This window comes from Pundamilia nyererei, unplaced genomic scaffold (genome assembly GCF_000239375.1).
Source record: "Pundamilia nyererei isolate P.nyererei 1_Seehausen unplaced genomic scaffold, PunNye1.0 scaffold00335, whole genome shotgun sequence".
Classification (NCBI taxonomy): Eukaryota; Metazoa; Chordata; class Actinopteri; order Cichliformes; family Cichlidae; genus Pundamilia; species Pundamilia nyererei.
This window is the reverse complement of record NW_005187736.1, coordinates 140,545-160,369: the sequence shown is the minus strand read 5'-3', so window position 1 is coordinate 160,369 and position 19,825 is coordinate 140,545. Positions and strand designations below refer to the sequence as shown.

Here is a 19,825-nt window from a genome sequence, read left to right as displayed (position 1 = left end):
AATTTTGTGGAGCTTAGAAATTACTCAGTTTTACTTGCTGTCATAACCCAGCAGTGCTTACTCATGACAATCACAGAGGACAGCAGTGAAGCAATGACAGCCCATTGTCAGATCATTTCATGTCGTAGCTTTTAAAGTACTGCCAGGGCAAATGGCTCTGACTTGATTTGGATTTTTTTTTTTAAGTAAAAATCAGAATAAACTTATATGTAAATTATATGTATTATATGTTTTTATATTATATGTATATTAAACATTTCTCTATAGAGTCCATTTAAGAGAGGATTTAAAAATCTCTCTAAATACGTAACCTCTCTTTTAAGGCCTAAAGTTATGTGTGCATCTGTCTGCATCTACAGGCAGCTGTAGCAGACTGCCATCTACTTGGCCACAGTGAAAAGGACTTAACTGTGTTTGTGCTCAAATACTGGAAGATTAAGGAATTAACAAATAATATGTCCTGTGATGTGTTAGCGCCACTGAAGGAGTTTGTGCTTCCTAACCAAGGTTGCTATTGTTAGCCCTTACCATTTCACCATCTCATCAAAATATAGTCAACAAAATGATTTAAATCTAAGCCTGAGAAAAAAAAAAAACCTCACAGTAGCTCACTATTCTGTAAAACCTCCCTTTCACTCTTGCTGCTCTCTTTCTGTCACAAATCGCCCCTGACACTCGTCTCCACTCTGCCTGCACTTTTTCCTTTACCTCTCTTGTGCAACCAAAGTCTGTAGCTTCATTTGAACTGATCTGTCACTGCTCATGCACAGCTCACCACTGTCTCACTGTCTTCATTGGATGCCCTGCACCACTCTCACGTGTCTGCCACTCTCGACTTCCTCATGCAGTATCACAGTTCCTCTCTTGGCACCCTGTCCTATGCTTTCTCTTGATCCACAAAGACACAGCGAAGCTCCTTCCAACCTTCTGTGTACTTCTCCATCAGCACCCTCAAAGCAAACATCCCATTTGTTCTGTTCTCCGATTGTCACCTCTCTTCTTAGCCTAGCTACTAAAACTCTTTCCTATATCTTCATTTTATGGCTTATTAGCTTTATTATAGATGCAGACATCAATTTGAATTTAAGATGATGTTGCTCATCAGATTAACTCACTGAATTTCAGGATTATAATGTAGACGAGTTGGAAATCCGCCATGTCCTCTCATGTAATATGTGCTTATATTTGGATTAACTGAGTTGTGGAAAGACAGTTAACCTCAGAGCAGCAGCAGCAAGTCTAAACTGATCATTGCCTATTGGCCTACTCGGAAAATCTCCTGGAACTCACAAGAGAAATTGTTACAACTTGTTATTCTTTTAACCACAACTGATTTTAGCATTCTTACACCTTGTGAAATCCAATTTTAACTCCTAATCTAGTCCAGATAATCGGATAAGCCTTCTGTGCGCATGCTCAGGTTTCCATCTATAGTTGGTGGTCCAATCACAAAATGCAAAAAAAGTATATTCCATTAACCTTTCCATCATAAGAAAATGATATAACTTCCCCTTCTCTGCTAAGGCTGGTTATCACTCCTAACGCCAGGTAGCTGGTGGCTAAAGTGTTTCCAAAGTAATTTAAAACAATTATTTTTCAACCAATTTAATATGAAAACACTACAATTAACTTTAAAGTGTTCGCCATTTTGAACTGTTCTGTGTACATATTTGCACACGTTCATATATGATGATGATTACTAGAGTATTTACCACTCAGTATCTGTACTTATGTAACGACTGTCTGTACGTTTGCCCCCCCTCCGTGTCTTAACGCGTTACTCGTGCACCAAATGTGTATTTTACCTCGTCTTTCCCACTCTTCTAGAGAGTCTCTCCCACTTTTCTTCACGCTGCCGATGAACTCAGGGGGGATCGGCTCTATGTGGTGATCCAAACTGTCAGGCGGGGAGGCTGCAGCCTTCGCGGCCCCTTCACAGTGATCCTTCAGCCCTTTCAGGTCCAGCTGAGCCAGCTCCTCGAGGAAAACATCCCGCTCCTCCTCACACAGCTCCGGCCAAAACTGCAGGACGTGCGCCTGCCCTGCGCTCTCCAAACCCTGCTTTACTTGCTCAAAACAAGGCATTTTGCGTTTTACTCCGAAGCTATTTTAGATCAATACATGTCCAACTTTCTCCTCCGATCAGGCAGCAGAAACACGCTGCTCCGGAGGACGTGGCTGAATGTCAGGAAAAACTCGTGACTGCAGCTCTCAGGAATCCTGTCATACAGGATACACTGTAGAAGGCAAGTCAAAAGCGTCTTTATGCACTTCCATGTTTACAGAAGTCAAAACGTGTTTACTGCTTCCTGTCAGTCAGACCACGCCACGAGACCAAAGGCCACGACAGCAAATTCACGACAAAGCTGTTAAGTCAGCGTCTGATCACCTGACTGCACACTGTGGTTAAAGCCGCATCCACTAAAAAAACAACAGAAAAACCCGATAGTGTAACTGGGCATTACGGTAAAGGGAGGAACTAATTTGGTTCAGTTCATAGATAGTTAAATATAACATCCAAAGGTTTGGACACACTTTCTCATTTAACGGTTTTTCTTTCTTTCTTTCTTTTTTTTACTACTTTCTACATTGTAGATACAAACTAAAGACATCAAATATATGAAGCAAGATATATGGAATTATGCATAAAAGAAACAACTGATAAATAAATACGTTTTATATTTAAATTCCTCAAAGTAGCCGCCCTTTGTTTTGTTGCCAGCGCTGCAAACCCTCGGTCTTCTCTCACTGAGCTTCATGATGGAGTCACCTGAAATGGTTTTCACTTCACAGGTGTGCCTGTCAGGTTTAATTTGTGGAATTTCTTGTCTTCTTAGTGGGGCTGGGACCATCAGTTGTGTTGGGCAGAAATCAGGTTGGTACACAGCTGACAGACCTATTTGACAACTGTTAAAATTTATATTATGGCAAGAACCAATCAGCTAAGTAAAGGGAAACAAAGGCCATCATCACTTTAGGAACTGAAAGTCAGTGAGATGGAAAATTGCTAACACTTTGAATGTGTCCCCAAGTGCAGTGGTAAAAACCCATCAAGTGCTATGATGAAACTGGCTCACATGACCAAGAGTCACCTCTGCTGCTGAGGATAAATTCATCTAAGTCACCAGACCAGAAATCCCAAGTTGAAAGCACCTCAGATTAGTTTTTTAATGTCTGAGTGAAAGTGAAATTTTTTCGTGCCAGGTGCTTTTTATTTTGAAGTCTTCTCTTACTGTCACTAGGCGTTAAGCTTCCTTTGAGTCAAACACAGCGAGTGAGGATATGTTAACCTGGGTCCCTACCTCAGAGTCGGAGTGAAAAGTCACATATTTAACTTAAAAACCCAGAAGTCATGGCTTTGATGAAAATTTGGTGAAGGACATGGAAATAGGGACGATGGTTACATATTATGTACTAGTTATAATATAAATGATCAAAATGTGTGCTAATACATGCTTGTCCAATTACATCCCAATGTTTGGACACTCATTACATCAAACGGTGCACTGCATCCTGATGTTTTGATCAAGTCCCTCATGGAAAACACAAAGGCCAGTTTTCTTTGTGGATTGACTGACACTTTTGTATTTGTTCAACAATAACATTCGTCTTCACAATTACAAATTGCCAAACAATTATGCACGGACGTCTTCCACTGCTGGAGCTTGATGTGACAAATTCATTTTGCAGTTCCATATTTACAGGAGCTTAGGATGTCTGTTTTAAGTTTCCAAAAAAAGACAAACAGTCAGTCATGAACTAGTTTATTTAACAGCTGAACTCATTAAAGCATAAATATTTGTCTCAACTCAACACTCTTTGAGTGGCAGGGGCTTCAAACAGAAAACTACTATACATGTACTCACATACTCATTCACTTACAGCTAGCATAATAAAATAAAATACAAATATATATAAAGTGTATATATTTTGTAAACTAGGCCACCATTTATGAATAGCGTAGCCTTTAGTTTGTATAGGTAGCACTTCCACTGGGTCTGCCTAATTGGCTGTTGGTCAGCATACAGCCAACACATGGCTACTTTTAAGACACTGCAGCATTACCTTTCACTGTACAAATACAGAAAACATTTACACACAGCCGCACAATGACATTCTGTGTCACCGCCTTATGCATGATATGCAATAACTGAGCACGGAGTGCGAAACACACCAGTCGTGCCAGAAATAAAGGCATGAAACAGTCAGACACTGACATTAAGAATAAAGTAAATGTCATCCGTTCACTTTTTTGCTGTTATAAGCAAGTGTAGGCCCATAATCTGCTAGAGCTAGAAAGTGATGACTTAAGCAGACATGTTGCTGGAGTAAATCAGCTCTCGAGAGCAGCCCACATTCTGAAGATCACAACCAGACAGTCCAGTGTGTGGGACTACAGCTCTACCAGAGAAACACACAAATTGTTTAGCACATTGCTTTATACATCAGGGCAACTGGCTTCTTCATGTTTATTCTAGTACTATGCACACACACACACTTGAATCAGTACGATGAACACCTGTCCACACTGCATCTCTCTCGCTTCCAAGCTGAAGTCATGTTTTTGTAGGGTTAGTAGTGTTTTATCATCCTAACAATGATACACACAGATATGAATTCTATGTTGTCAGGCCCAACATATTCAACATTACATACATTTTAAGACTTATAACAAACAGGTTTAAAAACTAAATTGTTAAACATGTTAAAACGTTTTTATTTAGCATTCTTCCCTGTTTGCTTCAAACATTTTATATAATAGTGGAATTTGTACGTTCTTTGACTTTTTTTTTTTGCTCCTTGCCCTTTTGCCTATCCATTAGTTAGCAAGTGCAATTAGCGCCCTTTAGCACGTCTATGTAGATGCTGCTATAAATAAATATAGACTCAGTATCATCTTCATACTTATTTAGCTACATAGCCAGGGATGCAACCCTCTAAATTACCAGTATAGCCTATAGTTAGGTAGGTGCTTGTGTTATTTTACAACCTATCATCTGTACAGAGATTTGAACTTGTTCTCTTTCAAACCTCACGCAATATCTTTAACACTTACATTAAGAACCAGTACAGCAGGAGCTAATCTCAGTGGGTTAATTCAGTCACTTTCTCAGCTTTACTCATTATTGCCAAGGAGAGAGAAACGTTTTCATTGCTGTTTTTCTGTATGTTGACAGGATTGATGTCACTGACTTAATTGACAAAATAAAAGAATAATACGAAGCAAAAATGGCATGTACTTATAGAAAACTGAATATACAGAATTATAACATATATATTTTAAACAATTTAGCATTTATCCAATTTGATTCACTGTTTACATTTGAAACATTTTGGGCTTCTGTATAACTGAAGGTCTGTTAAAGCCAAAAAGAAAAATTCTGCCACCATTATCACGAGTACTGTGAAAACAGCAAAAGCACTAAATAACATTTTCACACTGTTTCAGTCAATCATCTTGACTTCTCTGTAAAAATAAATAAATGAATACAGTAGTAAATACATTTAAAGTAAAAAAGGAATGCTATCCTATAGTGTTCAGGTGGATTTATGCGTGTAACACAAGGCACTCTTGAGATGATCATATAATACAGACATCAGTCAGGTGGAGAGTGCCGCCTGGGCGCCGTACCACTTATTTTATGGAGTGTTTATATAAAAATGGAAACATGGCTTTCATTTATAATTATCAATTTCCATTACAGTTTTGAGAGGTGAAGCTTTTGAGAAACCAAACAGCGCTCTGGGACATGTTAGCAAAATAAGATCAGTGTGATAACACAACATTCAGTTTCAACTTCAGCTGAGAGGAAGTCAATAAAGTTTTTGCTTTAAGCATTTTTCAATTTGAAAAACTAATGCAGAGGTGTCTGTTGTTTTGGATTTGCATTATGAGTGCAAACCTTTTCACTGCATGGGCATTACTACTTTGTGGCTCAACAATGCTAATTTCTTGGGTCAGTGACTCTCCCTGTAGAACTGTTTTGTTTGCTGTGGTGACCTTCTTTCTCTCAGAACAGAATTCTGCACAATACGTCTGTTATGGTCAGATCATGTTGTATCTGCCGAAATTAAAACAAAACTGAATACAAAAAACAAACGATTCCATCTCACTGTTTATGACCATAGACTGAATGTAACAGAGCTCTTTATCCAGCGTGTCGACAAGTCCCTAGATGATCGTTCTGTTATTGTTTCATTGCCTTTTTTTTCCATTTTTCTGTGAAATTCCTCTGCAAACTTATATGAGAGTCCTTATTAGGGCCATTCTACGTTTAAAAAACAAAAAGCAGACGTAAATGACAGTGGATAATGATTTTAAATGGAAAAAACCTGGACTGACAAGTATGCAAAAAAAAAAACTTGGATATTCTCAATGATTGTAGTGGTAAAGAAAGAAAGAAAAAAATTTACACACATCAAAAATGATCAGACCAAATTATGGTCTGTTTTTTCCCTCTTTGTTGTCAAGAAACCACATCAATCATACAAAAGATACTGTGGGGGTGACATATGGACACAGCTTCTTGGTCTGAAAAGTGAAGTCAGTGCTAAAGTGCCTTAAACCTGCTTTCTTTTTAATGCCTTTTCCTTCATTCTTCTGGCTGCAAAGACTTGTGGTTATTTACAGGTCTTTGGGAAAACGGCCTTCAGCACCCTTTTTATGTGACCCCAGTGAACACTTTCCTTTATGGGCTTCAGGTCATATCGAACGCAACATGAAGTTTACCTTACCTTGTAAATAACGATTGTTCTAAGTTTCAAAACACCAAGATGCCAATGGAAAAAAAATTCTCTCAGCTCAGGGATCAGAATGAGACTTCACTAACCAACGGCTCAAGTCGCAGCGGCTGGTTTCACTGTCTGAGTTGGTTTCCTCGATTTGCAGCAATAACTTTTCATAGGACATCGATAATAACTATTTTAAGCCTATTTTAATACTTATTACTTTAATCTCAGAGATAGTGAACACTTCCCTTGGTTCTGTAATTAGTATTTGCTAGAATGGCCCTAATCACTTTGGATCACGTTAATCCTTTATTTCATTATATACTGATTTTAGCTTAAAGTGAACCAGTTTCTCTTGTTTGTATCATCTCCGTTTTAATGCAGCCAAATCGACCATTTATCTACCGTTTTAAATCCAGTTACAGCTTCACAGACAAAGCTGATAGTGTATGATATCATATGCTGACAGCAATATGATGATATAGTGTCATGACTGAGCAAAGCCCACCAGGATCAAGATTCTTCCTTTCCACAGAGACGCAGGACTGTTCCTTTCACAGTACTCAGCAGCAGGGACATGTTCCAGTTCTAGCAGTAATTCAGAGTCATGTGAACACTTGTTAAACTGAGACTCACAGGTGCTGAAACACCACCGAGCTGCTAAAAGAAAGCTTAAGAGAACAACTAACAGACATGACTTCAGTCAAGTTTTTTCTCTCTTCAAATCACACATCTCAGCTTTGTCCTTCATTTTCTGCACTAAAATATGTTGAACTGTAGCTGGTCATTTCAGACCACAAACAAACAAACAAAAAACCTTTGGCCACTTATTTTCTTCTGTCTGCCTGCCTGGTCACTTTGACTGGACTCCCAGCGTGATCTTCAGGTACTCGTAGACCACGTAGCTGATGCTGACAGATGGGATGACCTTCATGAAGTTGGGTGCCAGGCCTCGGTAGAGTCCTATTGCTCCCTCAGTCCTAATAATGTGTCTGAACAGTCCTGTCATGTTCATCTGAGGACCTCCTCCCAGAGAAGCTGTAGGAACAAAGGGAAGATGATGCCATCAAATATACAGCACTTTTTCAAATTCTTTATTCTACATTTAGTGGTAACTGCTCCAAAATTCTGCTATGGATAAAAATTTGGTGACTGTTAAGTTGTGTATGGGTGGTGTACGTTGAATAAATACAAATGGAGAACAAAACATTGCATTCAGAGGGGATGATGAATACAAAAATTAAAAGAATTGGGGTAATATTTTTAATAATACGCTATGAGAAGAAAACTTTAATCATTCACAAATCATCGTTAATCGCAAAAACCCAACAGTTCTTGTAGCAGCCTTAGGCCTTAACCTTAGGCTGTCAATCCCCATAGACTCTCACTTTAAAACGTCCAACTTTACAGCATTAAACCTGGTATAATAACCATGTGGACCCTCTTCAAAACAGCTGTACAAAGTTGTGTGTGCATGTGTGTGTGTATATATCTTTGTTGTCTTATGCAGTGCTGTTGAGCTCTCCAGTGACTGACCTTGTGCCTGCATTCGAGTCCTGACCAGAGCGAGTGGGTAGCTGGCCAACTGTCCACATGTGCTGGAAGTAGTGCCACAAGCGAGTAGCACAAACACTCCTGGATCAGCACTATCTGTAGCGTAGTTCTGCAACCACGAATTCTTCAGAGTCTGTCAGAGGAGAGGTGAACACAGAGATTAGACTTAACTAATAACCCCCCCCCCAAAAAAACAAAAAAACAAAAAACTATCACCCAGCAATAGTAGCAAACCTCATAGACAGCCAGGTCGATGCCAGCATAGGGAATGATGCCCAGCATGTTTGGGATGTAGCCCTTGTAGAAAGCTGCCACGCCTTCCCTCTGGAAGATATGTTTAGCACAATCTTGGAGGCCCGAGTATTGACCCGTCTTCCTCAGGGCTAACCGTGTCTTCAGGACCTGAATGCACAGGAAGTAATGCCACACCTTGTAAAAAACAGAAAATCTGCACTTCTCACCCAGGAATCAGTTGTACTTACAATAACATAACAAGCAGGAGGAAAAATAAAATTAACATTTTTCAAATTCACGTTATGAACCTCATTCCCATATACCACATATTCACACTGAAGGTCATCAGTCACAAGACAAGGAGGTTCTGAGACACGCTATATGGATGAAACTATTGGGCCACACATCGTAATCTTTAATTTCAGGTGTTTTGAGCCCCATTGCAGATGCATAAAGCCAAGGAACTGACTGTGCAATTTGCCTTTACAAAGAATTTGTGAAAGATAAAGAGTTGACTGAAATAACAGGATGCCAGTGTTGGAATGAGTTAGTTGAAATTTCTTCCCTTCTAGATCAAGTGTAAGTGGTATTGTTGAAACCTGGAAGTGTTTAGGAACTACAACAAATAAGTCAGACCATGTAAAGTTCCAGAATGTGGCTGCAGAGTGTCACCAACACTCCGAATGAAGAACCACATTTCCAAACCTCTTCTGGAAGAACAAAAACAGCACCAGGAGCTTCCATGGCAGAGCAGTCCAGTGTATTTCAGCATACAGTAAGTTATAAGTTGCTGCCTAGCTACAGCTATTGTTAAACTGATGTCTTGCTTTATTTTTTGTGTTCATTGTTCTCTCACCTCCATGGGGTATATGCTGCTCTGAGCGATCGCTCCAGCCAGAGAGCCGGCCAACAGTCTCTCTGTGATGCCCAACGTCTCCTGGTTACTTCCCATCAGTCGCTTAATCTGATGGACAGATGTCAGTGTTGTTTAGCAGCAACATAAAAGTCAGACCAAACAAATTCACTCTGCTATGAGCTATGCAAAAAAATACAAATTACATATTTTTATCTTTCATATTCCATTAACGCTTGGTTTTGTGTACCTGTTCATAAGCCACAAACTTTATTGCAGACTCAGGGGCAATTTTGAGGACGTTGATCCCGTTGCCTCGCCACAGAGACCTTACACCACCCTCTCGGATCATCTGAGAAAAGCCACCAGCGATGCGCATACTGTTGCTCTTGGAGGAGTGAACCTGGGCGAGTGCGATGAAATGCTTATTAGCCGTCTTCTCCTTTAACTGAGAAAAATGAAAACTGCAATAGTTGTGTTTTACCTGCATGAGAACTTTCAGACGGTCCAGTGGTGCTGTGCAAGTTCGAGACACTGCACCAGCCCCTCCTCCAGCCACTAGGTGTCGCCATAGCATACCCATTTTCTTCTCCTCTGCTGTGAACTCATCAGGAACCATCAGACTCTCCCCTACATCAAAGATCTGTGGAGGAAGCAGCCGTTTTTAGCCTGGACACATAAGTTACAGCATTGACAGGGAAACACCATGAGAAAATACCAGTCAAGCAAAAGAGAAAAACCCTTATTAAGTGGGATTAGTGTCTCTATTACTTAAATTTTCCTCATATCCTATATATAAACTATCCTATTAATAAACTGGCATTTTTTTCATTTGAACATTCCTTTGTTATTTTTTCAATAATTTAAAATTAATCAAAACGTCAACATGCCCATCACATACAATATGTACACAATTAAAAACAAGTGGAAATCACGTGATTTGCTTTGTGATTGTTGTGTTGCTACAGGATGGAGAGGAGGAGTGTGTACCGAGGAGTGTTTCCAATAAAGAATAATCTCAGGGATGTTGTCAGCTGGATGCAGGAGGTGGTAGTCCCGCCACTCATTCCAGTCAATGGTCATTGTTCCATTTTTATCCATACTGCAGATGCAAGAGAGAACACAGCGGACAGAGTATAAGAGATGTGATGCTTTTAGGAGGAAATACAAGCAGTTTGCTCACATGCACTGTTTATTCTCAGTAATTTAGACATTTGCCTCCATGGATTCAGATGCAGTTTGTTGTAGCAGGATGCTTTTCTTTAGCGATTTGTGCTAAACCTGAATCAGCGTATCATTACAATTAAATGTTGCACTTTTACGTCACTGGAATACACTGAAGCTGAAAACTGATAGTCAGCAGTCAGACGTGCTGACTATGCATTGGTGATTTGTGCAGCGTTGGCTGAGCAAGCAGACTATAGAAGCTACTACTTACTACATAATAGGGGCCCAGATATGACCCCTCCTTATTCTGAGATCAGCCAGAGAAAAGGAGACAAAGACAGACACGGAGGAGGTTAGAGGAAACAGACATGATCACACTGAACCTTGACATAAAGCAGAAATTAGAAACATGAGTGGAGACGGGAGTGACAAACAGAACAATCACAGGGCAATCTGACAGCAACACCACAACACTTTTCCTTTTCAAGACTTGATTAAAATTGGAATTAAAAATGACAAAGTTCTGTTTGTGCCCACAATACCACCTACCTGGCTAAAGTGATACCTGTTTTTATTTTTAGCCATTGTGGAGGGCAAAAGTTGTACAGTCCATAAACCTCATGTGTGTTCTCCCTAGTTGTACTAAATGCATATGGGAACATATCAGATTAAATTCGATACTACAGAATTAGATGCTACAAAACCTTCTCTGCCTAAACTGCACTCTTATAAAATTAGGCTGTTATGAAAACACTGAATAAAACGTTGTACATTTACAGCTCAGTATTCAATATTGCATAAAATAAACTATTTACAAAGTTTCTTTGAATGACAGAGATGCAGAAATGTCTGCATGTGTCTAAATGAGTCTCAGAGGTCCGAATGTGCCCTTGAAGCCATTTATAATTCTTAACTTGTTTGATCTGCTGCTCACCACATAACCGCATAAGCAGAAATTTTGGACTTTACTGTATTTTCATAAGTTTTGCAGCTTTTCCTAGTGATTAAAAACCCCTTATGGCCATTCACACTACAGAAAGTAAGAGGCAATAAATAATTAATTTGTTGAAGCCCAACGCCACCGGTACTGGAGGTGAGAGGGAGAACATCTGCTTTATCGGGGTGTACCACCAGATCTGTTATTTAAATATAGACATGTGTGGTATCCACAGAAAAGTCAGAATCTCAGTTAAAAGCTCACAAAACCATTTCAACAACCACCAAACAGCTAAAACAGCAAACAATTAAAGAGCAGGTAAACAGATTCCGCAAAAAGATGTAAACACAAAGCGTGGATCTTTCCGTTCACCCCATGGCACATACATGGACATGCCATCGGTTGCTGAAAGCATCTCACAGAATTTCAAACTGCAGGTTTCATCACTCCGACCAAAATATACTGAACCAGCAGCAAAAGACCAAAACTACACTTCACGGGTGAAAAACATTGTAAATTGAAAAAGAAAAAACTTAATTTTTCATTGTGGCATGAAAAAGGGATGAAAATCAGAACATCTTTCCATCAATCCAGATCAAAACTTCTGGACACAAATATGCTTAAACACCTTCAAAATGACTAAAAGCCTCAACTTACAACTTATACAAAATTGTCTACAGAACACAACACAGAATAAAGGTTGTTCCAAATGGCTGGTACACACTCAAGTATATGCACCCATTGCAAAGACAACTCTGTTGAAAACTATATTCATGCTATATAGTATTACATGCCTGTCCAGAGGTCCTATTCACATGGTTTAGTTGCTGTATCCCAAACCTCACACAAGCGGTGAATCTTTAGTGACATAAGTTAACAAGATATGGAAGCAGATACACAACACATCAGTCTGGAGAGAATGTTTGCCCCCTCCCACCCTTTGACCGTGGGCACCCCACATGGGGTTTTACTCCATCTCATGCTAGGATGGGAACGCAGATATCGCAGAGATTTGTGGCCTTAGGTCTTCAGTACTTTTGGGGACTGTGGATGGCCCAGTTGTCCTTGATTCATCTCTATCTGCCTCTGGCTCCTGGGGGGCATTATTGTGGGTTCATTTTTAAGTACATTTTGTGAAAAAGTCACGAAGATTGTTGATTTATGTTCCTGTGCACTTCAGAATTTTTGTGTTCCAGTTGCTGTATGTTTGTTTATCTTACAGGTGCAGCAGTTGGTGATATATTGTGCATTTCTTTGTACTGTGTGTTCTAGTTGTATTTCTCTTTGTCCTTTTATTACATCTTTCATCTTTTTCCCTTTCCTGCCTGTTCCGCTTTAGACATTGTCATTCTGTATATCATTTGGAAAAGGAATTTGACCTCGTTCCTCACGGGAATGAGAATCAGCACCTCCAAGTTTGAAGCCATGGTCCTCAGCCAGAAAAGGGTGGAGTGCTCACTTTGGTTCAGGGACGAGTTGTTGCCCCAAGTGGAGGAGTTTAAGTATCTCGGGGTCTTGTTCACAGGGAGAGGGAGATCGACAGGTGATCATACCATCAATCGACAAGCTGCAGTGTTGTACTGGTCCATTGTGGTAAATGGACCAGCTTGAAATGAAATTTCCCAGAAGGGTGGCTGGCCTCTGCCTTAGAGATAGAGTCCTCCATATTAAAAGGAGCCAGTCGAGGTGGTTCAGGCATCTGATAAGGATGCTTCCTGGATGCCTCATGGGTGATGTGTTCCAATAAGGTCTACAAAAGCAGTGTGTATTAGAGGTCTGCTTGCTGGTTTGTAGGTGACTGGTCTCTTGTTAATTTTTATTGTATTATGAGAGAGCGGTTTGGGAAAGTTATATAGTGATATATTAGCAACTGTAAACTGTGAGTAGTTCAAAGGACAGGAATGCATGAGTAGATAATACCAGAAGTATTGAAGGAAAAAAGTTTTGTTCAAAGTCCAATTGGATGTATGCCATTGTATCTGAATAACTGACTGCGTTCCCAGAAGAGATTGAAATTATCAGTAAAGGAGAGGCTGATGTCCCAGGTGTGCACTGACAGTAACCTCCTGAAATACCCAACTCTGCAGGAATTGGACTGGACACAAAAATGTGCAGATCTCTGTCTGTACTTTTCTTGACAGAAATGGGATGCTTCAGATGTGATGATGAAAAGTTAAATTACCATTTACTGACACAGTTAATCCAAGACGTGCACGTGTGAAAGAGGCTAAAGAAAACAGTGCCGCTAACTTTATTACCACAAATGTGACACCCCCAAAAAAACGATGCTGCCTAACCATTTTGATAGATATGTGTTCAGTGGATGACAGCATTATCTAACCTTCTAAGAATCTTCTCTGCCTGTTCCTCAGAGATGTTCACTCCCAGGTCACGCAGAGACTGCATGATTTCTTGTGAGTCAATTCGACCTGCAACACAAGAAGTTATTAGCCATGGCTACTGCAACGATTTCTCACAGACATTAAAATCAATTCAAATTCATTCACAATCCTATGTCTTCTGCATTTCTTTAGGATTAAGATCAAGTCTAAAAGAAACCATCTGTTCCTATCAGTTATTCAAAAACAAGCATGGGCTCCGCACTCTGGTTTAAGAATCCAATACTTACAAACTATGACCACAGAAGGAGCTGTTGGCACTGCTCAGAAAATGCTTCAAACTCTGCTTTAACTTTTAACTCAAGAATAGTTTCTTCCCAAAAGCCATAACCACCCTGAACTCACATGTACTGACAACACAGTTCCACCCCCCAATCTAAGAACTTCCCTCTATACACAGACTGCACAACTACCATTACAATTACATGCAATAACCCACACTGTAAACAGACAACACAATTAAATCCCCCCCGATTTGTATATTTGTACATTTGATATTTTTTGAATACTGTTCATATGTATATGGCACTGCAGAACTGTGCACCTCGTCCCCTTTCGTTTCCCACATGTCTGCACTAAGTAGGAGATGCTCTGTATCTCATTGTACATGTGTATAGTGACAATAAAAGGCATTCTATTTCTAACAAACTGCCTTACCATCATTCTTCCTGTCCAAACTCTTGAAGACCAGTCGGAGTTTCTTCTCATGGTCTCTGAGATAATGGACAAATTCTTCAAAGTCCAACTGTCCATCCAGGTCTTTGTCTCCGGCTTTCACTATTTTCTGTGAACAAAGAGAAATCATTTAGATGCCAGCTCATTTAAGTAATGACACACTCTAATAGTATAGCATTATCTGTGTGGAAAGAGTGATTTGACAAACAGCAGTCGAGGTTAGGGTGTACAATCCCCTACCTCGTACCATCTGTGCTTTGTTGACTTGATTTGGAGTGTAGTGTATTTTACAACCACCACACATCTCAGGTTACTATATATTTAAGACTATCCAGGGTGCTTAGTGCTACCAAAGCTTGTCAGGTCAACTGAAAAGGTTGCAAGGAAACAGTTTTAACCGAAACACAATTAAATGCAATCTACTGTCAGGTAATGGGTACCAGAAGAATGGATGACACCTCCTATTAGGAAAGGGGGGTCAACCATCACACAAAAAGATATACTGAAACTGTCTACTTGAACCATCATGAAGTTTTAATATGCTAAGAATGAAGTGAAGTGAAACAACGAAATGAAGTTAGATTTTTTTTTTTTTAATCAGCAAAAACATCTTATTGAGATCATGCTATGACACAGAAGAGCAATTTGACCAGGGAATCTCCTTTTACTGAAAATCACATGATCATCAGAGATTTCGACATAGTGAAATGAAACTTTATAGAGGACTATAAAAAAGAACTTATTATACCCTGACCTACAGAAAAAGGAAAAGAGACAAAATTTTTTATTTAAAGTGATATCCATATACTTATGGTGACAATTACAGTAGGCTAAATCATCAAGGTACTTCATATTGGAAAAATAAAGGAAAAACTCCCTTTTAACAGGAGTCTAAAACCTGAAGGCTCTGCCTCCATTCTACTTTTAAATATCCAAGGAACTACAAGTAAGCCAGCAGTCTGAGAACAAAGTGCTCTACTGGGGTGATATGGCAGTATGAGGTCTTTTAAGACAAGAAGTGGGAAATTAACAGCCCAATGGGAGTGTAATTCACCAGTGCTGGATGATGACGCAGCTTCCATAATAGCTCCATCTGAGCTGAAAGCAATGGTAGGCCCTGTTAAAATATCAGAAACCATCACAGAAAACCACACAAAGTGATGCTGCCTCTGTGAGGCAGATTTATGCGCCTCTTGCAGATAGCATCATTGTGTTCTGGTCCACAGACGGTACCCTTCATTAACAATGGTTCATATGGCCATCACACACCTGGTGAATAAGGATTCATATGAACACCTGCTCCTTCCTGGATTTCACTTTTGTTTTGACGAAATCTTCACTGTGCACTCTTGCTGCTATTCTTCTGTCAAAAAGTCAGCTGTGACACTTGCCTCCACCCACTCCACCCTGCCTGCACTCCTATCTTCACTTTTCCATTGGCACTGTTGATTGGCAGAGGTCATTGTTACATATTAAACTTTCTAAACCAACTCCAGTCAATTGTGTTAATGATTTAATGCTTGAATGATTCATAGATATCCTGTCTTAGAGTGATGTTGAAAAACTAGTTCATGCATTTATTACTTCTAGGCTGGACCAGTGTAATTCATTATTATCCGGATGTCCTAAAAACTCCCTGAAGCCTTCAGTTAATCCAAAATGCTGCAGCAAGAGTGCTGACATGGCCTAGAAAGAGAGAGCATACTTATCCTATATTGGCTTCCTGCTAAATCCAGAATTGAATTTAAATCCTTCTCATTATATACAAGGTTTTGAATAATCAGGCGCATCTTAATGACCTTATAGTACCATATCAGCCCATTAGAGCACTTCACTCTCGCACTGCAGGCTTACTTGTTGTTCCTAGAGTATTTACAAGTAGAATGATTTCAGGCCCCTCTTCTATGGAACCAGCTTCCAGTTTGGATTCGGGAAACAGACACTATCTCTACTTGTAAGATTAGGCTTAAAACTTTCCTTTTTGCTAAAGCATATAGTTAGGGTTGGATCAGGTGTCCCTGAAGCCTGCCTTAGTTACGCTGCAATGGGGGATTCCCATGATGCACACTGATGTATTTCTTCTCACTCACTGTGTGTTAATAGACCCCTCTGCATTGAATCATACTTGCCAGAGGTTTTTTCCAGTTAAAAGGGAGTTGTTCCTTCCCACTGTTGCCAACATTTTTCTCTGTATGTATTATTGTAGGGTCTACCTTACAATAAAAAAATTTTTTTAAGATCATATAAGAATGACTTTATTTCTAAACTGCATCCATCTAACTGTACTTTTCTGCTATTGCAGACTCTGATACCTACTAGTGTATCAAGTAACAGACTATTACAATGCAAGAATTTCAATCATCAAAACTGAAGCACAGACCTCATGGTTGGTTTTTATCACAAAGAAGCATAATATTTGTCATAGTGATATAAGTTCTAAGTATAAATTTGTGATTCAAACAAATCCACCCCCATTATAGTTGTTTAGAGAGAAAAACTAACTAACACACACCCACACACACGCACACCAAAATCATGGTTGGTAGTCAGCCCAAGTGTTCTTAAGAGAAACTGCATTTTGGGGGACTACAGTGGGTTTATTTTTCAGTCTTGAAGGTCTCTATTTAATATTATTAGAAAGTTGAACAGTGAAGTAACTCTCACTAAAGGCTATACAGGTCTAGAAAACAGACCTTATTCTACCAGCTTTATCCTACCTGTTGAAGATCTGTAGGTGGTGCCATCATGATTAATACCATGGTCTTCTTTGGAGTAACATTATTCCTGCTGATTTCTTTACCATTAGAGGACTCTTTAGTGCTTTCCTGAAGACTTGCCTGTAGCTCTCTGCAGTTGTTTGTAGTCTCAGACTGTTTCTCTCCTGGCAGCTGGGTTTCAGCAGGCTTACATTGTGTCCTGCCAAAAAGTCTCTGGTATAGAAAGCTCAGTATGTCCAGCAGCATCCTCAAACTGGCTCTCCCACACTATTTGGGTGACTGCACTCAGACCAAAAGCAACGGCAACAGTATAGGTCTTGCAAAATGGAGAGAGGTGAACTAGTATTACAAGTGTGGAAAGGCTAGCTAAAGACAGCATGGGGCTGCAGAAAGGATTTCACTCACTTCTCAGACTCAGTGCCTCATATTCTAAGTGCATCTTTTTCCTTATTAAAATGTCCAGGCTCAGGATCACAGCATAAGCTACAGCAGTACAAAACCAAGTTCTCCCATCTAACTCTTACCACACTGCTTCTGAGGCGCAGTTACTTCACGGATCATCAAATCGTTAGATGCAGACAAAAAATCTTTTCTGTTGATGCTGATAATGCAATAGAATCAGTAACACACAGTGAGGATTTGCCACTGTGCTAGCTTCAGTATCATCAGCCAGGGAAATGCAGCAGTGAGAGCCTCCAAAACCTGCATCCTCACTGCAGCCCAGCCTGGCCAATCACTGCAGACCATACAAGCAGGTCTGACTGCTTCACCACAGAATGTGGGTCTCCGCCAATAGAGGACAGAGTAGCAGCATGGAAATGAAGCGATGTCACTGACTGTCAATGAACTTAGAGGGATAGGGTTGGCTAAACAGCAGGATTCCCTTCAGCTGCACCTCCCTCCCTGTAAAGAAAATCTGCTGAGTGACGGTTCCTTTTCCTGCCTCCCACACTAGCCTCCTGCACTTGCTCTGAGTCATTCTAAGAGCATTGTCAGCATCAAGCAAGCATTCTGAAGCATCCAAGGCAGACAGATTTTCATTCTCAGCACGTATATAGTTCCTCCTGCTTGGAGAGTTACAGTGTGGCAAAGCAGAGTAGTTCTATTTCTGCATTAAACGCTGCTTTCTTGCAACCGTTTCCTGGCTTACTACCTTACTGACCACACTGTCAACATGGCTCTCTAGACCAGAAAAGAAAAAATATCTCTATGCTTATAGAAGGATAAAACTGGCATTAATTTATAAGTATCTTAACATCAACCAATCAAACAAAATCACAGAAACGAGCATCGTCCCAGTCCACTGGTTACTATTGTAGAAATCTATGACAACAGTTCAAATACCTGTATATAGACAGAAACGAAAAGGTATTCATTTGAAATATTTTAACCTGTTATTTAATATGCTGAGTAATGGTACGTAGCTAGGTAGCACAACAGTCTATTAACTGCAGAGAGGAGCTCCATCACTACATTCAGGAACAGCAAAAGCAGATTAAATGAAAAGGAAAGAGCAGAAATGCTCCAAAATATCTCCTGACCAATAAAAGAGCTGTGTCTGTTGTTTGTAACTAATCAATGTTCAGGAGCCAGTTGTCATACAACAAAATGGGAAGATGTAGGATTACTACATCTTCCCATTTTGTTTGGAAAAAAGGTTTTGTTTTTGAAAGGTAGATGCAACTAGCTTGATTTCACCCACTGCTTGAGAACTCTGCATTTTGAAGCTTCAACTTTGAGCATGCATCAACACATCTGCTATTCATAAATGATGAAAATGTACTGTTTATAAGGTTGGGGAAATCTCCATTCACCTGAGACTGAATAAGTCACTTGGATGAGTAACGAAACATTTCTTCCACTGATCTAAGGATCTTGGAAAAGCGACTGGACTTCTTTAAGTTTCTTGAAGATGTTTCACCTCTATCTGAGAAGCTTCTTCAGTTCTAAGAGCAAATGGTGCATAGTCCCAGATTTTAAGCCCTATTGGGAGTGTCCCATAAGAGGGATGTTTCCCATCTATAATCCCTTGAGAGCGCTCTGACTTTCTGTCAGCCTGGCTACAGTGCTGAAGCGAAACCTAGGGGTGTTCTTATTTTCTTCAATCAATGATGAATAGTTAGACGTTCTAAGAGAGTGAGGTTTTGGGAGAATAACAGGAGGGGAGAAGCTGCAGAGAGATGTGTAAGACTGCAACTCTGCTGCCTGGTCCCAACTCTGGAAATTCACGTTTTAGGGGGTTTAATAAATTTCTAGAAATCCAAAATGGGATGGATGCCGTCTCTCCCAACAAGACCAGGTTTCCTCCAGAAAGTTTCTCAATTATCTATAAAGCCCACATCGTTTTTTGGACCCCACTAAGACAGCCAGCAATAGGGATGGGTATCGAAAACCAGTTCTTGTTGAGAACCGGTTCCCACTGTTTCAATTCCTTGGAATTGTTTGCCATTTTTGCAAACGATTCCCTTATTGATTCCAGTCGCCCCGAATGACGTCACCACGTTGCGGAGCATCATTTACCTGTCAGGAAACACGGCGCCTAAGCGGCTCAAACGCTCAA

At 40.0% G+C, this 19,825-nt stretch overlaps 2 protein-coding genes across 4 annotated transcripts in view; both read right to left on the bottom strand.

The window, feature by feature from the left end:
- Positions 1-2,406, bottom strand: part of uap1l1 (UDP-N-acetylglucosamine pyrophosphorylase 1 like 1) — a 6,612-nt gene extending 4,206 nt beyond the window's left edge. The window contains exon 1 of the mRNA XM_005751957.1: positions 1,741-2,406. Coding sequence (XP_005752014.1) covers positions 1,741-2,085 — 345 coding nt within the window. The 5' untranslated portion in view covers positions 2,086-2,406. The remainder of the gene's footprint in view (positions 1-1,740) is intronic.
- A 1,891-nt stretch (positions 2,407-4,297) lies between these two features.
- LOC102198775 (calcium-binding mitochondrial carrier protein SCaMC-2-B-like) overlaps positions 4,298-19,825 on the bottom strand; it is a 23,105-nt gene continuing 7,577 nt past the window's right edge. The window contains exons 2-11 of one of the 3 annotated variants that reach the window (XM_013915632.1): positions 14,531-14,657; positions 13,816-13,903; positions 10,809-10,844; positions 10,361-10,472; positions 9,855-10,013; positions 9,621-9,773; positions 9,374-9,481; positions 8,518-8,685; positions 8,266-8,416; positions 4,298-7,767 (exon numbers count right to left, since the gene is read on the bottom strand). In XM_013915632.1, the coding sequence (XP_013771086.1) occupies positions 7,583-7,767; positions 8,266-8,416; positions 8,518-8,685; positions 9,374-9,481; positions 9,621-9,773; positions 9,855-10,013; positions 10,361-10,472; positions 10,809-10,844; positions 13,816-13,903; positions 14,531-14,657 (1,287 nt within the window). In that variant the 3' untranslated portion in view covers positions 4,298-7,582. Of the gene's footprint in view, positions 7,768-8,265; positions 8,417-8,517; positions 8,686-9,373; positions 9,482-9,620; positions 9,774-9,854; positions 10,014-10,360; positions 10,473-10,808; positions 10,845-13,815; positions 13,904-14,530; positions 14,658-17,265; positions 17,980-19,825 lie in introns of those variants that run through there. The other 2 variants (XM_013915631.1, XM_005751935.2) reach the window with 2 other exon arrangements.